The sequence below is a fragment of the Suillus bovinus genome, assembly GCF_016758785.1.
Source record: "Suillus bovinus strain UH-Sbo-P2 chromosome Unknown EDB93scaffold_159, whole genome shotgun sequence".
NCBI classification, from domain to species: Eukaryota; Fungi; Basidiomycota; class Agaricomycetes; order Boletales; family Suillaceae; genus Suillus; species Suillus bovinus.
Window position 1 is genome coordinate 1 of NW_024542215.1, and position 16,655 is coordinate 16,655.

Below are 16,655 nucleotides of genomic sequence, written 5' to 3' on the forward strand. Positions count from 1 at the left end.
GGGATGTAAGGATCGCATATCCTGTACACCCCGACTATACCTTCTCAACGAGACATAAGGACACGTGTCCAGTCAGCCATGTGACTCACTGATGCGAAGAAGCACTACGCTTCGCATCCGAGTCACGCGGATACATCCTCCTTTCTTACCTTCATGTTTCGTTATCGTCGACAACTAGATCGGTCCTTCACTCACCCTCATACGAAACCCTGGACATTCACAAACCCTTTCTCTCGTTAATTCGTCTCATTTTCACTCTATTGCCCTAAAAACAGTCAAGCCGCTACGAAACTTTCGTTATTCCTGTGCACGGCAAGCCACCTAATACCACCTTCATTCAAATATTTCGTACCCTCACTCATTCCCGCAGCTCTACCCTGTCAGGCGCAGCGCCACCTATTTTCCGTCTCACAAAAACCTTCAATCTCGTAACAGCGAGGACCCTTACACTCTCGCAACTTAAATACAACCATGTACATTTTTTTCAACAGAGAATCTTTATCTTCCCACTAGATGCACGCAGTCCATCCCTCTGAGAGTCCTCTACTCTGAATCCCGATCCGCTCGTTATCATACTCTCTCTAACTCTCGCGTCAGTTTCATTTCCGACACCAAGGGTACAATCCCCGTCGAACTCAATAGCAGCCTTACAATGTTTATCGGTACCATGTGGGCTTTGACCTACAAACAGCGCATACAGGATGTCAGTCGCCCAATCATTGTGGTGGCCATCCTGCTATTTATATTGAGTACTGCGGTATGCACTCTTTCCTCTTACATATATTGCCATGTGTTGACTTTCTCAAAGCATATCGTCGTGAATATCATTCGCGTGGAAGATGGACTAGTGAAGTATCGTGACACATTCCCGGGTGGGCCAGCGGCGTTCTTTGCCGATCCTTCTCAATACACATTTACGATCGGGAATGTGTTATACGCCTTGCAAACTTCACTGGGTGATGGGGTATTGGTGAGTTCATGCTTTTATAGCAGCTTATATGCCTATGGGCTCACAGAGAGCTGTCTGGCTGACTCGGAAGATCTATCGATGTTATGTTGTATGGCAATCAGTCTTGGTCATCATCGTACCGAGCATGCTGTGGTGCAGTGTTGTAGGTTAGTTCGCGATCATGCTCACGATTTATAATGTTTTCTGACGTTACATCGCAGTGTCTGGTATTGTTGGCAACTACACTTTTTCGCAAATCAAAAGCGACTCTGGTCAAATGTATGAAAACGAGCGTCGGACACCTGCAAATTGGGTTAATGCTTTCTTCGTCACGACTATTGCAACAAATTTGTTGAGTTCAGGTGAGCCAATTTTTTTTGGGGATGGTGCCAAAGCCTAAACATGTACAGGATTACTTGCGTATCGCGTCTGGATGATCGAACGTAATGTCTCTACAGTTCGTGCTGGGAAGAATAATATGATGCCAATTATGCGCGTGCTTGTGGATTCTGCTGTTTTGTACTCTGTGGCGCTCTTGATCGCATTGATCACTAATGTATGCTCGAACAATGGACAGTTTGTTATATACGAAATGGTGATTCCGTCGTTGACATCTGTTATTTGACAAAAGCTGAACTTTGAACTATTAGCTCACGCACATCATATCGATCGCCTTCTATATGGTCCTTATTCGCGTTGCAATCAACAGAAAACACAGTTATCTCTCGACTATAGGCCCGGGGATGACCGATGCAACAGACTCGGGCACTTTGCAGCAGTATCCTATGCGGCCCTTGCAATTTTATAGATCCACGCATAGTGACAATAAAGCAGTCGAAGGCGGGCCATCGACATTCGCAGCAGAGTCCCGAAAGGGCTCCCTGTCGAACTTGCAACCAAACTGAATGTGTCTTGTATGTCGTTTGTTTTGTATTTTCCCGTAGGTTTGTTTGTGCTTCTACTGTAACATATCACTATCTCTGCAATAAGCAGGATTTACAACGAGTTGATGAGGAACTCGTCGAGGAAATTGATAGAGTGATCCTGTACAAAGGACTGTGGGATCACTGTATATCTTTTCACGAAAACTTTGCCATCAGATACTGTGTACTGAATCAGACGCGCGACGTCACCATCAAGGAGGCCAAGATTCTTCTGTGGCTATGTACTTAATACGGTTTATCCGTCCGCGTCAGGCCTTCAAGCTTCAGGCCCAGGCCTCAGGAGCGTCTGTGATCCTGTAGTGCAAACGAGGCGAACAGGCTGATCCAGCGCCTTTATCGCCAGAGTAAGCATGACAAGAACGTACTATGAATATCCGTGTCTGTTGATTGATTGGATTGCACTGGTGCCAAATACCAATGCGTTATGTTAACAGGAGTGATGCGTCCTTCTCTGGTGTCTGCATCGATAGTAAGTATTACCTTGAAGATGTCATTTATGCTGGTGCATCTTACATTATATGTTAACCTTTCCGACCCGCTGCACTAGCTGGTTACCAGGTCATACATAGTCTACCACACAAGACCCGTGATGCCATCCCACAGCTTATCATGCCCATCTTTGATCTCCATTGCCACAGTGCCTTTCTTCCGACGTACATCGCCTCATACTAACCATCTAGCCCTATCACCACTTTATACCCTCCACAAGTCCGCAGCAACTGATAGTCCCCATTACCTACTCATTGCTACTACGCCACTCCGTGCCGCCTAACATACCGCCTCCATCACCCACTTCGTATCCATGTACTGCTCTGGGATTCAGGCACCTTCGTCACCAGCTTGACGTGTTCGAAATAGTCGGCGCATTTCCCCCACTTCTTGGTGGTGCAGTACCGGTTGGCATCGGCATCGAGCGTGCGGTAGAGCTTTGTGTATAAATTAATAGATAATTGTGGGTATGCAAGGTCGATGACCCATGTAGAGTTGATGTAAAGTGGGGAGTATGGAAGGAAACTGACCTGGCGGCTATCGAGCACTTTGAACTTTGACGTGCGATGGGCTTGAAGGTGCGTGAACAGATTGTTCAGATATAACAAGGGATCCCTGAGATAAACATCGAGGTTAAACCTATAGACCTGGCGGTTAAACGTTGGATGTTGCACCACGAGTGGACATGTTGGCAACAGCTTCAGTAGCATTGAAGATTCGAAACATTTACTACGGGAAAACTCGAACAACTAGACATGTCATGGAGACGATCACAGAAGATTAATCAAATACGTGCAATTGCTCCTTCTAGAAATCGTACACCATGCAAGCTGCGCTAATTACCTTCATCAGGAGCTTGCGAAGTGCAAAGAGAATTATGGAAGGAAGCACGTCAAGTATATAGCATCACAAGCGAGGAAGGGCGAGAGGGCCAAGGGATTTGGGCGAGAACAAGAGGAACGAGAATTCGGGTTGCGACGAGGGGGCTGCTCATATGCGAGAAAGAAGCAGAGCAAAGAACCCCAGAATCTGAGTGAGCACAAGGAGCACTTGCGGATGAGTATCAGAGATCTACTAGGTGGGGAATGCAGGAGAGAAGAAAGGAGGTCGTCTGGGCAAGGAGAAGCTCGTTGTTGACAACGCCGAGAGAAGTTTCACTCGGTTGTACCGTGTGCACGTGTTTTATGTAAAAAGATCCTGGGAAGCGGCAACAAAATTAAACAACAAACCTGTGACGGCAGGTAGAAGTCCTTTCGAAGAGTCATAGTTGACCTGTTACTGTTCCGGAATTGATCGGTTCCCAAACTCAAGAAGAACAAGGTACGTGCAAGGTGTCGTTACTTAGTCATGCCTGACCCCCAGGACCTCCTCGCTTAGATATACTCATCCGAAGAGCTGGGTTTCTAACCCCGAATACCTGGCTTTGAATGTAAGTCTCTTGTCAACGTGCACCTGGTACTTGGGTGACGTTTAGTCTTCTCTAGTCATCGTCGCTCACAACACAGGCTGCCCCGTATCGCTTACGAACTTCGCCGCACCAAATTGCACTCTGTGACTTTCACCACTGAATTTTGTCTCTACTCTGCGCATGGCCGGTACCAGAGTGCGCATGGTGCTTGTAGCTCTACCCTCCTCACTTACCGAATTACTTGGCTGATCCTTGTCTCACTTTTTAGACGGACCTATGGTTCCAGGTGGAGAATATTTTGCGCGAATCCGGTCCGCGCCGATCATTCCATCCTCGAATGTCTCACTTTGTGGTATTTGAACCTCCATCGATTATCCACGAGGCACTCGGCGACGCTCTCATCCTTATTTCAACTTTCATAATTATATTTATTATCAGCTTGCTACTGTATGGTGAGTTATCATGATTGTTCTCAAATTTTCCGTGACTAAATGCTAAACTCCAAGTGCGCTTGCCAGTGTGCTATATGTGCTAAGCGGCAGCATGACGGACTCGAGATGCAATACAAGTGGGTTATCTGTGCTTGTGATGTTGTGTTGCTTGTGGGGAGAGCGCGGGGCAGGTATGTCATAAAATGATGCTTCACTTGCATGTTGATAATCGAGTGCCGCAGTCAGAGAACTATACGACGAGACTCGGCAATGTTCTGAGTTGTCTGCGATCAGTGAGTGGCGGTGGGGACTGAATTATCGTGGGTTGGTAGTCTATGATGCGAGCACCTGGTACTAATGCAAATGACAGGGCACTAAATGTGCTGATTTGCGCTCGAGATGGTGGTTTGTGGAGCGAGAACAACGGCAGTCCAACTACTGGCTCTTTGACACTTGCTTGTTGGACCAGTTGACATCACCAGTATCAGGATGCAGAGGTGCTGCATGTTGTACTGTCATGACAGCAGGCATCAGTTGTGGCATGCACTGTGGCTGGTTTTGGAGGCATGCCCTGCGTCGCATTCACTATATGTGAAGAGTGCCGGTTCTGTTGCACTCGAGCTGATGAAAATTAGCTAGCGTTTAGAGTCCCAATATAAATTCGTACTTTGTCGCATAATGCACTGTTTTGCGCAGTTGAATATAAGTTGCGCCTTGGTCTCTAGTTGATACACCAAATGTGGTGTGAACGTCCATACTGTTCGTTGCTCCCTGGTCGTATCTCATGCCTTTCATGATGCCAGCTAATAGAGTCAAGTGAATGCCTTCGCGATACGCATTACGATGAGATTGCTCATTGCCGTTGGTCGTTGCAGGTGATGCTTTCCAAAAAGCGAGAGGTATCAGGCTTGCTGGCTGATATATTGCCGGAAATGCAAATTTCGTGCCTTCGAGCTTATCTTTCAACCATGCTGATGATGCATCAATTTTTACGAAGTGATTCATGAATGATAATTCACCTGCAGCTTTTGGACCACCATCACGAATGATATCCAATGTCTTCTGAATGTCTGGATGGGGCTCAGATGTTGCCAAGCTCAGCATTGCTGCATATACTTTGTCCGAAACATGGGTATGAAGGGCATGAACATTTCTTTTATAATGTGCCACACAAAGCTGATAGAATTGACGGAGATGATCATAGGGCCCCAGATCGCAGAGACGACACTGCGACTCATATGGACATAACACTGTAAGGGAGCGATGTCTTCTTAGATAGATGATTTATAGATGAACACCTACAAAATGAAATATCTCCATGGTCAGCGATTCAGACAAATACCAATGACTGATAACGTGGTTGTTCATGGGTGGCCTGTCAGTATATCCAAGCTATGGTCAGACAAAGGTACTCTACGATATCAGTCTAGAAACACTAGTCAACCCAGCGATATGGTGTTGACTAAAAGAAACAAAGAAACAGAAAAAAAAGAACCAAGACTAAGCACAATCACTGGTGCTACACAGAAATAAGAACTAAGACTAGGCACAATCAATGGTGCTATATTCTAAACTTACTATGAAACAATCATGCGAAGATGTATTGGTCACTCCCACAACACAAACAGGTAGGATCAAAGGTCAAGACTTGTCAAAAGCTTCCGTAGAACTCTTAGCCTAATATTGAATCTGCTGCCAAGGAACTCACGATGAGTATTAAACAGAATCAGAAACGGACGTCCTTGGATTTCAATACCAAGTCCCCTATTCAATAGCTAAAGCCTATCTGACAAATAACAATCCTGGCTCAGTATACTACTCAGATGTGTGAGGTCAAGCGGATAATAATCAACTTCTGAAGTCTCCCCACTAAGCTACTCTGAGCCTTTAGTGGACGTAGAGACAACACGAAGAATCCAAAGATAAGGCTCAAATGTATTCGCTACAATCAAAAGTATGTTAGTATCAGCAGCAAGAAACAAACACTCAGTATATATTCAGCTAAAATCTATAACACGTTAGTGACACAATAATAAACGAGCACTCAGACTGTTAGCTTTCAATGGGTGGAGAGAGTGAAACAGATAGAGTGAAACAGAACCCAGACTAGTGAAACAGAGATAAGGAAATAGATCCCAAACTAAAAGAAATAGATCCCAATCAAAAAAGAAATAGATCCCAGACTAGAGTGAAATAGATCCCAAACTTAAAAGAAATAGATCCCAATCTTAAAAGAAATAGATCCCAATCCTAGAGAAACAGAGATAGAGAGATAGAAACAGAGACACGTGCACACAAACACAAACACTCAGAAAAAAAACAAAAGACTTCTCAAAACAAATAACTAGGCCTTGCAGGTTGTTGAGCACAGTGAGCTCAATGGCTCCTACTGTCTCATCAATGCACCTGACAATGTTGAACAACTCTTCGTGGTTGTTGCTGATGCTGATCACACACAAACCTCACTCGCAATTTTATTAAGGGTGACTCTAGGAGTCAGATTGATTGCATTTCAGGCCAAAATGGAGGTCCTATATAGACAAATCTACGTGGCTGTGCTAATTTACTCCCGCGTACCTAGGTATATTCAATTTTCGTTTTCTCATGTACCTAGATATACTACATTATTTGTCATAGATCATAATATCTGTGTGAATCGTACGTAGGTGAACATGATTTGTCAGGCTTAGTCATAGATCAGCTGACTGTGGTAAGAAAACATGGTTTACATAATATGTTGAAACTTGTTTGTATTTGATGTTATTTAGAGACGTAGCATATGTCATAAAGCAAAACCGGGTAACATATGTATTTAAAGTTTCCTGGAAGTTCCTGCAAACAAACATATGCGGAAAGTATTTTTCATGGAAGCTTCAGATGCGTGAGAATCTAGCTGAGTCATCTTCGAGCCAAATAACACAAAATTCATTCCATGCAAAATTCCCGAAAAATATTCACTAACACTGCACGGTCATGCACTGGACCAGTTTGGTGCAGGTCAGCGAGACAATTGCACACAGTACATTCCCAAACCTATGATGTTATTAGTTATTCACAAAAACTGTCTGCATGGCTGCTACACGCACCTAACCCTTGACCTTTGTGGCTATCAGCAATCACCGTCTCGAACCTGCAGCCATGGATATGGTTGAATGAAACAGGCAACCCAGTGTCAGTGGATGCAATCTCAAAAATATGTTCGAAGAGAATGAGATGAGCTTTAGCACTTTGCGATGTTGTAAATGCTCTGCCACTGACGACGGCTGAGAAAACGAAATGTTAATGCACAGAAGTATAAACAATGTGGTAAGATTTACATTGTTGGTGCTCGGTGTTCCACAACTCGATTTCAAACTCTTGCCATCCTTGTGCACACTTAAATGATGTATCGATGGACAGGCACGTAGCTTGCATGAGGTGCTGTGACATATGTGGTGTCATGCAGATGACAAGTTTGAGTGTTGCTCCCCGCTCAATGATGTGCGACTCTGCACAGCGCACATAGCATTGTTCCAGAGGTAGCTTTGCATGCTCCTCAGCAAGGAGACGTGCACCTGGTAATTTCATGTCAGTATAAGCAGCAGAGATCTAGTAGCAATACCTGCCTTCAAATCCAGTTCCACTGGGATACTTTGTAGACCTCAGAATATTGATGAGACGCCGTACATGATCGAGATTGACCAATGACGGATGAAGATCTTGTAGTGTTGCATCACGGCCATCTGGAAAGTCCCAGCCAAGTATTTCATGAAGGCCCTGGATGAATGCTGTGTCCAAATAGATTCGACGTGGTGTTGCATCTGCTAGTTTCCATTTCATGAGTGAGAGAAGCTCATGAAATATTCCGATAAGTGGTGTTGGCGTTTTGACAGGTGCAGGAGGTGGGTGTGAGTGCGGGTTGCTGCAGAGGACAACTATGCGTGGGCAAGCTACAAGATCATGGGGGACATAGATACTGAATTTTGCGGTGCAATTATGTGTCCACTTCCGCAGGATGCCTTGTGTTACAAGAACATCTAGACGCTTGGGCCCCTACTATTTTTCTCCTGATCCTCCTCGTATCAGCCCTTGCATCATACCCTTACCCCGACCTTACCCTTGTCATCCTCGTCATCCTCGCATTCCCTTTCGCCCTCTACCTGTCGCTTCAGCAAAGCCAGTACATTTGGCCGGATCCTTTCGCTGACGAAGCATACCCATGCTCCGTTTCACCACCTGACTGATCCTGCGGATAGTCCCCTTGCCCTTACCATCTGGATGGTAACCTATGACACGATGCATGACGCATCCCCTTTGCCCTATTTTCCTTTCTTGATCTCTGACTCAGTGCGCAGTCGCACATGCGACTTATATTTAGATCCGCAGTTGCACGATCGTGCCCCTGCGTGTTTCACTTCTCATTCTGATCTTTGACTCACTTTCTTATCCAGCACGTTCTGCCTAGATCGAACGTGCCTTCCTATTATGGTCTTACCCTTTACCGATTGCCTCTCCCGGTAGTACGAGTTATCATCCACTAATACGTCTCCTGTCCTCTATATAAACTCGCTACCATGTACCATATTCCCTAACTTGAATCTACTTGGTTCTTGACCTCCTACTCTCACAAGAGTGATCCTTCTGCCTCGCCAGCAGTCTATATTCTATCTTCTTATCTGCTCTTCGCGGATAAGCCTATAGTCTCGACCTTTACTCATCGACTTCGTCAACGAGCAAAGCCCCTGTTAACTAGTCGGACTTCTGTCCTTCTAATTAACGACGATCCTTACGATTAACCTTCGGGTGTCGTAAGCCTAGGCCGATATAGCTTATCGTCTCGCAACCGCGTGACATAAGCTACCCGATTTGGACATAGGCGTCAAATCGTACTTGCCGAAGACACGCCAAGTACGACCCCTAACCTTGGGCTAGCCCAAGGACGTCCACAGACTGTTGACGACACAAGCTCTGTTTGAGCGTCGCCAACAGATACCATCCAAGTCGTAACACCTTGTTTGAGCTTGCTGTCTGCTTGACGGTGGAGGTATGCTAGTGCACAAAGATGAATTTGACAATGTAAATACTAGAGGAAGCAAAAACTCACGACAAACTTGCCTTTGGGAGGATGGGCTTGTAACATAACTGCATGGCAAGAGTGGACCATATCCTTGTGACTTCGCTAATTGCTCACACTCTGAAATAATGATGTGGTTGTCATCAAGGAGAGCTTGCAGGTAACGTGTATTGCATTCTTGCAGATTCCGTATGAACAGGTGGGTGCGGCGAGTGTGTGAGCGCAACTTGCAGCTGTTACATATCAGTCAGACTATTGCAAAAAGAATTCACAAATAGACTTACTGGACAAATGGCTGATTATAGGCATCGAGCTGCATGATAAGTTTTCCGCTACACCTGGGCTTCTTGACTCGACGACTCGACGGCAAGCAATCCATACCATCTGAATTATCGTCAAAGGTCGCACTGTTGACATATTCATCAGCTGAGATACCATCTGGCTCATCCATCACACTCTCAACAAGGTGGTCATCAATGCCATCTATTGCAGAGCAGCCCCGTTCGTACAAGGCCATGTATAATGCCAGTGTTCGTTCAAAGATTTCCCTACTAGCAATGCTGGCAGGACTGTTCGAATCTGTCTGAGACACAGTCTGAAAATGAGATGAAATGACAAAAATATTAGTAGAGTGATGTGTTGCCAAGATGTCGCGCTTATGTGCTGAGCAAATCTTAAGGCCTCTACCTGAATAGATATGTGAGAGGTATTAACCAACAAAGAAAAAAGACTCGTACAAGATGTTTTGAGGTTGGCACATGAAACAGGGTGTCCTTGAGCATTGCGAAGCATAAGACATTGACTGATTATCTGTCCCCCATGTCCATCACCCAAGGAGTACTGAAAACTTGACTGAGGACGGAGAAAAGACTCGGAAGTAGTTGGATCAATGTGGAAGATGTATGCGACAGATTTGTTCTCATGTTGTCCAGTTTGTGGATATTCAATGATGGCACCAACCAGATGTTCGATGACAGAATGTGCAGAGGTCCTGCATGTGACATGATGAAGTTCTTGTACACGTTCTTCATCTGTAAAAGGTCGTGCTGTTACGACTTGGATGGTATCTGTTGGCGACGCTCAAACAGAGCTTGTGTCGTCAACGGTCTGTGGACGTCCTTGGGCTAGCCCAAGGTTAGGGGTCGTACTTGGCGTGTCTTCGGCAAGTACGATTTGACGCCTATGTCCAAATCGGGTAGCTTATGTCACGCGGGTGCGAGACGATAAGCTATATCGGCCTAGGCTTACGACACCCGAAGGTTAATCGTAAGGATCGTCGTTAATTAGAAGGACAGAAGTCCGACTAGTTAACAGGGGCTTTGCTCGTTGACGAAGTCGATGAGTAAAGGTCGAGACTATAGGCTTATCCGCGAAGAGCAGATAAGAAGATAGAATATAGACTGCTGGCGAGGCAGAAGGATCACTCTGGTGAGAGTAGGAGGTCAAGAACCAAGTAGATTCAAGTTGTGGAATATAGTACATGGTAGCGAGTTTATATAGAGGACAGGAGACATATTAGTGGGTGATAACTCGTACTACCGGGAGAGGCAATCGGTAAAGGGTATAATCATAACAGGAAGGCACGTTTGGTCGAGGTAGAACGTGCCTGATAAGAAAGTGAGTCAAAGATCGAAATAAGAAGTGAAACACGCAGAGGTACGATCGTGCAGCTGCGGATCTAAGTATAAGTCGCATGTGCGACTGCGCACCAAGTCAGAGATCAAGAAAGGGAATAGGGCAAAGGGGATGCGTCGTGCATCTTGTCATAGGTTACCGTCCAGACGGTAAGGGCAAGGGGACTATCCACAGGATTAGTCAGGTGGTGAAACGGAGCATGGGTATGCTTCGTCAGCGAAAGGATCCGGCCAAATGTACTGGCTTTGCTGAAGCGACAGGTAGAGGGCGAAAGGGAATGCGAGGATGACGAGGATGACAAGGGTAAGGTCGGGGTAAGGGTATGATGCAAGGGCTGATACGAGGAGGATCAGGAGAAAAATAGTAGGGGCCCAAGCGTCTAGATGTTCTTGTAACACGTGCAGGAGGTGGGATATAGTATGTGCTGATAGCAGCATTTAATCGGGCATGTTGGATAGCTGGTGCAGTCCCAGTGCAGAGATGAAGCGGCATTGAAGCAACATGAATATCTGTTGAAGGTGAAGGTGATGGCGATGGTGAGACTGAATCCAAGTCACGAGGTGACAGTCCAGCACTTTCAAGGAGAGCTTGTGCATTCTGAACAGCAGAGCGCTGAAGTTCAGTAAGGTGTGACATACCACTAGATATGCCAGTTCTACGCACCTCTTAATATATGGTCAACAATGTTTGGACTTTGATTGTGCCGGCCAATGTTCAGACACTTGAGACTCAAGAGCACCACAAGGTTCATGACTCCTGGATAATTTCCTTGTTCAGACATCATTAATATCATTTAGTGCTTCCTGTGAGCGTTCAGCAACCATCACTACGACATTGGTCTTTTGATGATCGTGTTATCAAACACAGAATTGCTGTCACGTTCTCAAACTCAAAGTTACCAGCATTGGCCAGGGCCACTGTGCCACAGTGTGACAGTCACTCACTTTGTTGCATTATTGAATGTGAAGTTGCCAGTCTCAATTTCTTTTTTGATGGCTTGTTGGTGGATGAAGGTCTGTCGTATTATCAAACACGGAATTGCTGTTGTGTTATCAAACTCAAAGTTACCAGCATTGGGAACCACTGCACAATAGTCACCCAATCCATGACACTCCATTGCAACGGTCACTCACTTGCCAAAGCCTACCCTGCTTCAAAGTCCATATTGTCCCTTACTGCTGCACCGCTTATCATCTCTCGCACTCAATGAACATCACTGTGACACCACCTGGGCCTCCATCAAGGCAACAGATTTAGCTACCAGGGAATTTTGTGAAATTGTGTGCCGCTTGACTCTGATGCAAGTCACTAACAGTGTCTTTCCAGGGTCTTCAATTGAGACTCTCAGATGGGCTGTACTGTGGCCATCAGTGGGGGACTTGCAGTTTTTTCGTTTCAAAAGGTCAGCCAGGTAGTACTATATAAGAGCAATGAATACCACTCATCCACTATCTTCTCCTATATTCCGCTTCATCATGAAAACCTATCCAGAAAATTTCCGTGTATCCCGAGCCCTCCAGTGTGCCAACACAGAGCTTAGTATTTTCTCCCATGAGCTTGGTGAAATGGTTTCAATAGCATAGTGTGTCACAATTTTATTGTTTTGCTCATCATTAGCTGACTTGTAGTTAGCCCAATTAACAGAGTCACCAGGGATCGTATTCTCGCTCGCCAGCTCAAGGACTGGGTTCTCCGTCGCAGGGTTATCTGGGAGTGCTTTTGTGCTCTCGTGATGGAGCAATGCACTCCAGTGCGCTTTGAAACTAATGATTGGGGCCATTCAATGGCATATTGCCATCAATCTCTGAGCCACTGTGGCTTTTCCTGTATGTGTTCTCTCTGTCTCCTCATATTTAATGTATTTTAACATGTTTTTCAAGTAAATCTTAGTGAGGCTTGAGATACTGCTCTTCTCGAGTCTAGGTATACACATGTTCTTACACGGGGTATGTCATTTCCTGCAGCATGCTTTGATGTCTTTCTGCTCACCCTTATTACTCACAACTAGCGTATCATAACCATCATCAGCTGATAGATCTGTGTGATTTGGTGTTGTGAGTGCACCATGACCAAGTTGCAGCAACACCCAATGGACATGTAGAACTTTTTCCATACTTCGAGGATTATTGCGGCACCCCAACAAACTCAGCATTGGTACAGCCTCAGCGAGGTGGCGCTGTTCGTACTCGTCGTCAATTTTCAGGTAAATAAAGTTACATTTGAACAATAAAATACTTTGACACTGATTCTGCCACAGCTACACATAAGATATTACTACAGCATCAAATCCGCCGCCCATCCATCACTCTCAGGCTCCCTAGTGTTGCTGATGATACACACATCGAGCTCGCAAGTCCAACATCTTTGAAGGAGCAGGACGTATTGCATTCACTTGCAGAGGGCAGAGGGATAACACCCTACGAGCATATTGGGCTGTTAGAGTTGTGTGGAAACTGTCAACAAATGTTTGCAGCGAGTGCATTGCGGGCACACATATTAACGTGCTCAAAAGATTGAATGTTATATAGTGCCTCGGTCTGGCTTATTAAATGTTTCATGTTACATGTGAGCGAGGAGGTCCTGGGGGTCAGGCATGACTAAGTAACGACACCTTGCACATACCTTGTTCTTCTTGAGTTTGGGAACCGATCAATTCCGGAACAGTAACAGGTCACTCATTACTCCCTTTCAAACTTTAGATGACGGCACAACGATAACTGAAGAGCTCCTTTGCAATGTTAACCAGATACAAGCCTAGTTGTGATTGAAAGAAATCCGGGGACTTCATACAAACACGTGATATTATATACTAGGGAGTGTACGGAGTCCATGATAAAATAGAATAACAAATAACAAGAAAATAAACATACACTTGAACATACGGTCCTCGGCTACTGATGTTAGCCGAGTCTGGAGCGTTCTAGTCCTTCGATCGTACCCGTGTGCGGCTGAACCTTTTCGTAACCGCCACAAAACCCTACAAGTTGGCTCTTCAAGTTGGCGGCACATACACCTTGCAGCTTGCTGTGATCTGGCACATTATATGGTGTTGCAGACCACAATTAGCAACTGACCATATTCTTGCAGGTCACGATGAATGACTACAAGGCCTCGAAGGAGGCTTTTGTCTCTGGAATGACTGGCTCAACAGTATTTCATGTAAATATGATAAGCGGTGTTGCATTGGTGCGTATTTCTACGTGTCTTTCCACTTCAGCAAGCTAACCATCTTTAGTCCTCGATCGCCCTTCATTCAGCACTGCGTTCGCGTGTTCAAGCATTTGGATCCCCATATTTCTTGGCAGAGTTTGTGATACTTGCCATGCCTCTGTTATTGTCTATGACATTGTCCGCGGAAGCTCCTGGTGCATTGTCTTTCCTACTACTCGTACCAATGCTTGTTTTACTCCTTCTGCCCCCTCTTGAAAGAGGCACACCTTTACCGGCTGAAAGTCGGGACGAGCTGGCTTCGCAAAATGGAAGAAGTTGAGCAGACACTCCACCGGCACACTCATCTCAATCCGAGTCCATCAGACCCTTGCCTGCTTTGACCATTTACCATGCTCATATGATGTTGATGACAATTCTGTGTATTCTCACTGTTGATTTTTCAGTGTTCCCCGTATTCTAGCAAAGTGTGAGACATATGGTGTTTCTTTGGTGCATCTGGAACATATATCATGTTCTTCAATTTTCACACAATTTGATTTATAGATGGACATCGGTGTTGGCTCGTTTGTATTCTCTCAAGGTGTGGTGTCTGCGATTCCAATCATCAAAGATATATCCTACCTCCAGGCTCCGATCCTTCCTAAACTCAAGTCTGTCTCCCATAAGATGATACTTATCATCGTGTTAGGCATTCTTCACGTTGTGCTCGTGAAAGGCACCAAATATCCTGTAGGGTCTTACATAGACTTCATGTCACACCCACCACTTAACAGCTACAACCAGGAACATGTGACAGAGTACGGCGTACACTGGAATTTCTTCCTCACACTTACGCTCTTGCCTATCATTGAGGTCTTGTTGCATCCCATCATCTTGCATATCCCCGTCGCTCTGCTGGGTCTCTGGATTGGAGTGTGTAAGTGATAGTCAGGCCGTCCATAAGAAACTTGAATCAGATGCCTGCTTAAGACACCTGGAGGAATGAAAGACTTTCTGCTCAACGCTTCATGGAGTAACATCATTTCAGCGAACAAAGAGGGCTTGATCTCCTTGCCGCATATAACTTGTTACTCTCATAGGATATGCACCTCTTAATCCCTCTCCACCAGGTTATGTTTCGACCCACATACTCGGCTTGTCCTTAGGAACTGTCATACTTCCTCCCTCCCCTTCATTTTCCCGGAAGCAGCAGCAGTTACTCGACAGGCCATCCTCTCACTGACCTAGCAAACTTGATCCTTCAGCACCCAGACAGAGTGCAAAGATCATCATTGAAGTACTCTCATATTCAATAGTTTGGTGGATGCTTCTGGCTTTTGTGAGGCTTCAATTAGAATGGCCCGTTCTCTGTAAGAAATTAGGAGTGATTAAAGGCAGATAAACCAATCAACCTTGGAACAATCCGACCATAGAAGAACATCCAGGGCCGCCATTCAACCTGTGAAGGCAGTTCAGAGGTGCGACTTAATTCAGGTACTTAGGCGAACAGCTTCCCAGCAACTTACCATAGAGTGAATGGGGCTGTTTTAGGTGAATTTCTAGACTCGAAGAGCCAGAACCACTGTGTCCCAAGTCAGAATATATCCAGAGCAGCTGGCAGGGAACGGAGATATACCATGGACATGTTTGTTCCAACCTCAATATAACCAGAAATTTGGTTCACATTTGGAGTTGTTTCACAGATTCCTGAGTTCTTGACAAAACGAATGCCAGTTGCATTGTGAGCCTCGGATTGAAGCTCGACGTGTCCCGCTTCCTGGGTCACGGTAGTATCAAGATCGTCCTTGACAAGAGAGACAGCGCGAGTTATGGATATGCTAGCTGCCAGTAATAGCGCAACGCCAGCTCGAACAAGTGTTCTCAGAAACATGCTAGTAGTGCACACTGAGTGGCGAGATCTAAGAATTTTTTCACGGCCAATTAACTTCTGATATTTATAAAGTACCAGACACTTTAGCTAGGCATTAGTATCAAGCGATTGAAGGCAAGCGCTCACATAATGGCGGCGATAAAACCGAGATATGGCAATGTCATTCTGTTAGCCGTGCTTGAGTGGTTTTAGATTGCTTGATTCAACCGTGGCTGGCAAAACCCACTGTATCGGCTAAAAACCAAGACTTGCCGGCATGCACACGATCAGCAGCCGCTGGTGTGCTCCGAGCTACTTGTAATTCCAGGGTAGACTCTTAACCATTCTGCCTACGGGCATTTTTTGAGATGGTGTGATCTTTGACGTAGGCAGACTGGTTAATCTCGAAGAGATTTGGCAGGGAAGCACAGAATTTGAAGGTTTTCCGATAGCACATGAACTTGAGTATTGAACTCCAGATAGGACATTACAATGATACCATTTTATTAGTGGTGGCCAGGTCCAGTTCTGAACCGCGGTTCGAACCTGAACTGTTTTGAACCTGACCAAAGTCTGGTTCAAGGTTCGGGCAATAGGGGGAACCGGACTGTTGGTCCGGTCTGCAGTTCGAGGCCTTGCAGAATTGCAGAACCAGTTCTGAACAGGTTCGAACCACTGCAAGGCCTTGATGCTGTCATGGGTCTGTTAGTCGATGTTTTTGTACTT

The 16,655-nt window shown here is 45.4% G+C and overlaps 6 protein-coding genes across 6 annotated transcripts; 3 read left to right on the forward strand and 3 right to left on the reverse strand.

Annotated features, from left to right (window-relative positions):
* Positions 1–652: 652 nt before the first annotated feature.
* Positions 653–1,854, forward strand: EDB93DRAFT_1257156 (uncharacterized protein; the record flags this gene model as incomplete). The annotated part of the gene is made up of 6 exons (XM_041454069.1): positions 653–757; positions 809–970; positions 1,017–1,116; positions 1,171–1,311; positions 1,360–1,544; positions 1,600–1,854. 6 exons carry the CDS (start codon positions 653–655, stop codon positions 1,852–1,854), a joined length of 948 nt encoding a protein of 315 aa, XP_041300912.1.
* A 2,758-nt stretch (positions 1,855–4,612) lies between these two features.
* On the reverse strand, positions 4,613–10,321 carry EDB93DRAFT_1270945 (uncharacterized protein; the record flags this gene model as incomplete). Its single annotated transcript, XM_041454331.1, has 9 exons — positions 4,613–5,192; positions 5,241–5,491; positions 7,304–7,484; positions 7,539–7,775; positions 7,845–8,205; positions 9,194–9,249; positions 9,305–9,507; positions 9,559–9,869; positions 9,989–10,321. Coding segments are annotated over 9 exons (2,262 nt in total), but the record flags the coding sequence as incomplete, so codon positions are not given.
* Positions 10,322–11,085: 764 nt separating this feature from the next.
* Positions 11,086–11,545, reverse strand: EDB93DRAFT_1257160 (uncharacterized protein; the record flags this gene model as incomplete). Its single annotated transcript, XM_041454070.1, has 2 exons — positions 11,086–11,243; positions 11,308–11,545. The coding sequence occupies 2 exons, from the start codon at positions 11,543–11,545 to the stop codon at positions 11,086–11,088; spliced, it is 396 nt and encodes a 131-aa protein (XP_041300914.1).
* An 839-nt stretch (positions 11,546–12,384) lies between these two features.
* Positions 12,385–13,426, forward strand: EDB93DRAFT_1109386 (uncharacterized protein; the record flags this gene model as incomplete). The annotated part of the gene is made up of 5 exons (XM_041447969.1): positions 12,385–12,491; positions 12,542–12,659; positions 12,945–12,963; positions 12,990–13,112; positions 13,167–13,426. 5 exons carry the CDS (start codon positions 12,385–12,387, stop codon positions 13,424–13,426), a joined length of 627 nt encoding a protein of 208 aa, XP_041300915.1.
* Positions 13,427–14,002: 576 nt separating this feature from the next.
* On the forward strand, positions 14,003–15,302 carry EDB93DRAFT_1109387 (uncharacterized protein; the record flags this gene model as incomplete). Its single annotated transcript, XM_041447970.1, has 3 exons — positions 14,003–14,095; positions 14,624–14,996; positions 15,190–15,302. The coding sequence occupies 3 exons, from the start codon at positions 14,003–14,005 to the stop codon at positions 15,300–15,302; spliced, it is 579 nt and encodes a 192-aa protein (XP_041300916.1).
* Positions 15,303–15,475: 173 nt separating this feature from the next.
* On the reverse strand, positions 15,476–15,955 carry EDB93DRAFT_1187024 (uncharacterized protein; the record flags this gene model as incomplete). The annotated part of the gene is made up of 3 exons (XM_041450838.1): positions 15,763–15,955; positions 15,611–15,704; positions 15,476–15,537 (listed from the first exon to the last, which is right to left on the reverse strand). Coding segments are annotated over exons 1-2 (231 nt in total), but the record flags the coding sequence as incomplete, so codon positions are not given.
* Between the last annotated feature and the right edge of the window lie 700 nt (positions 15,956–16,655).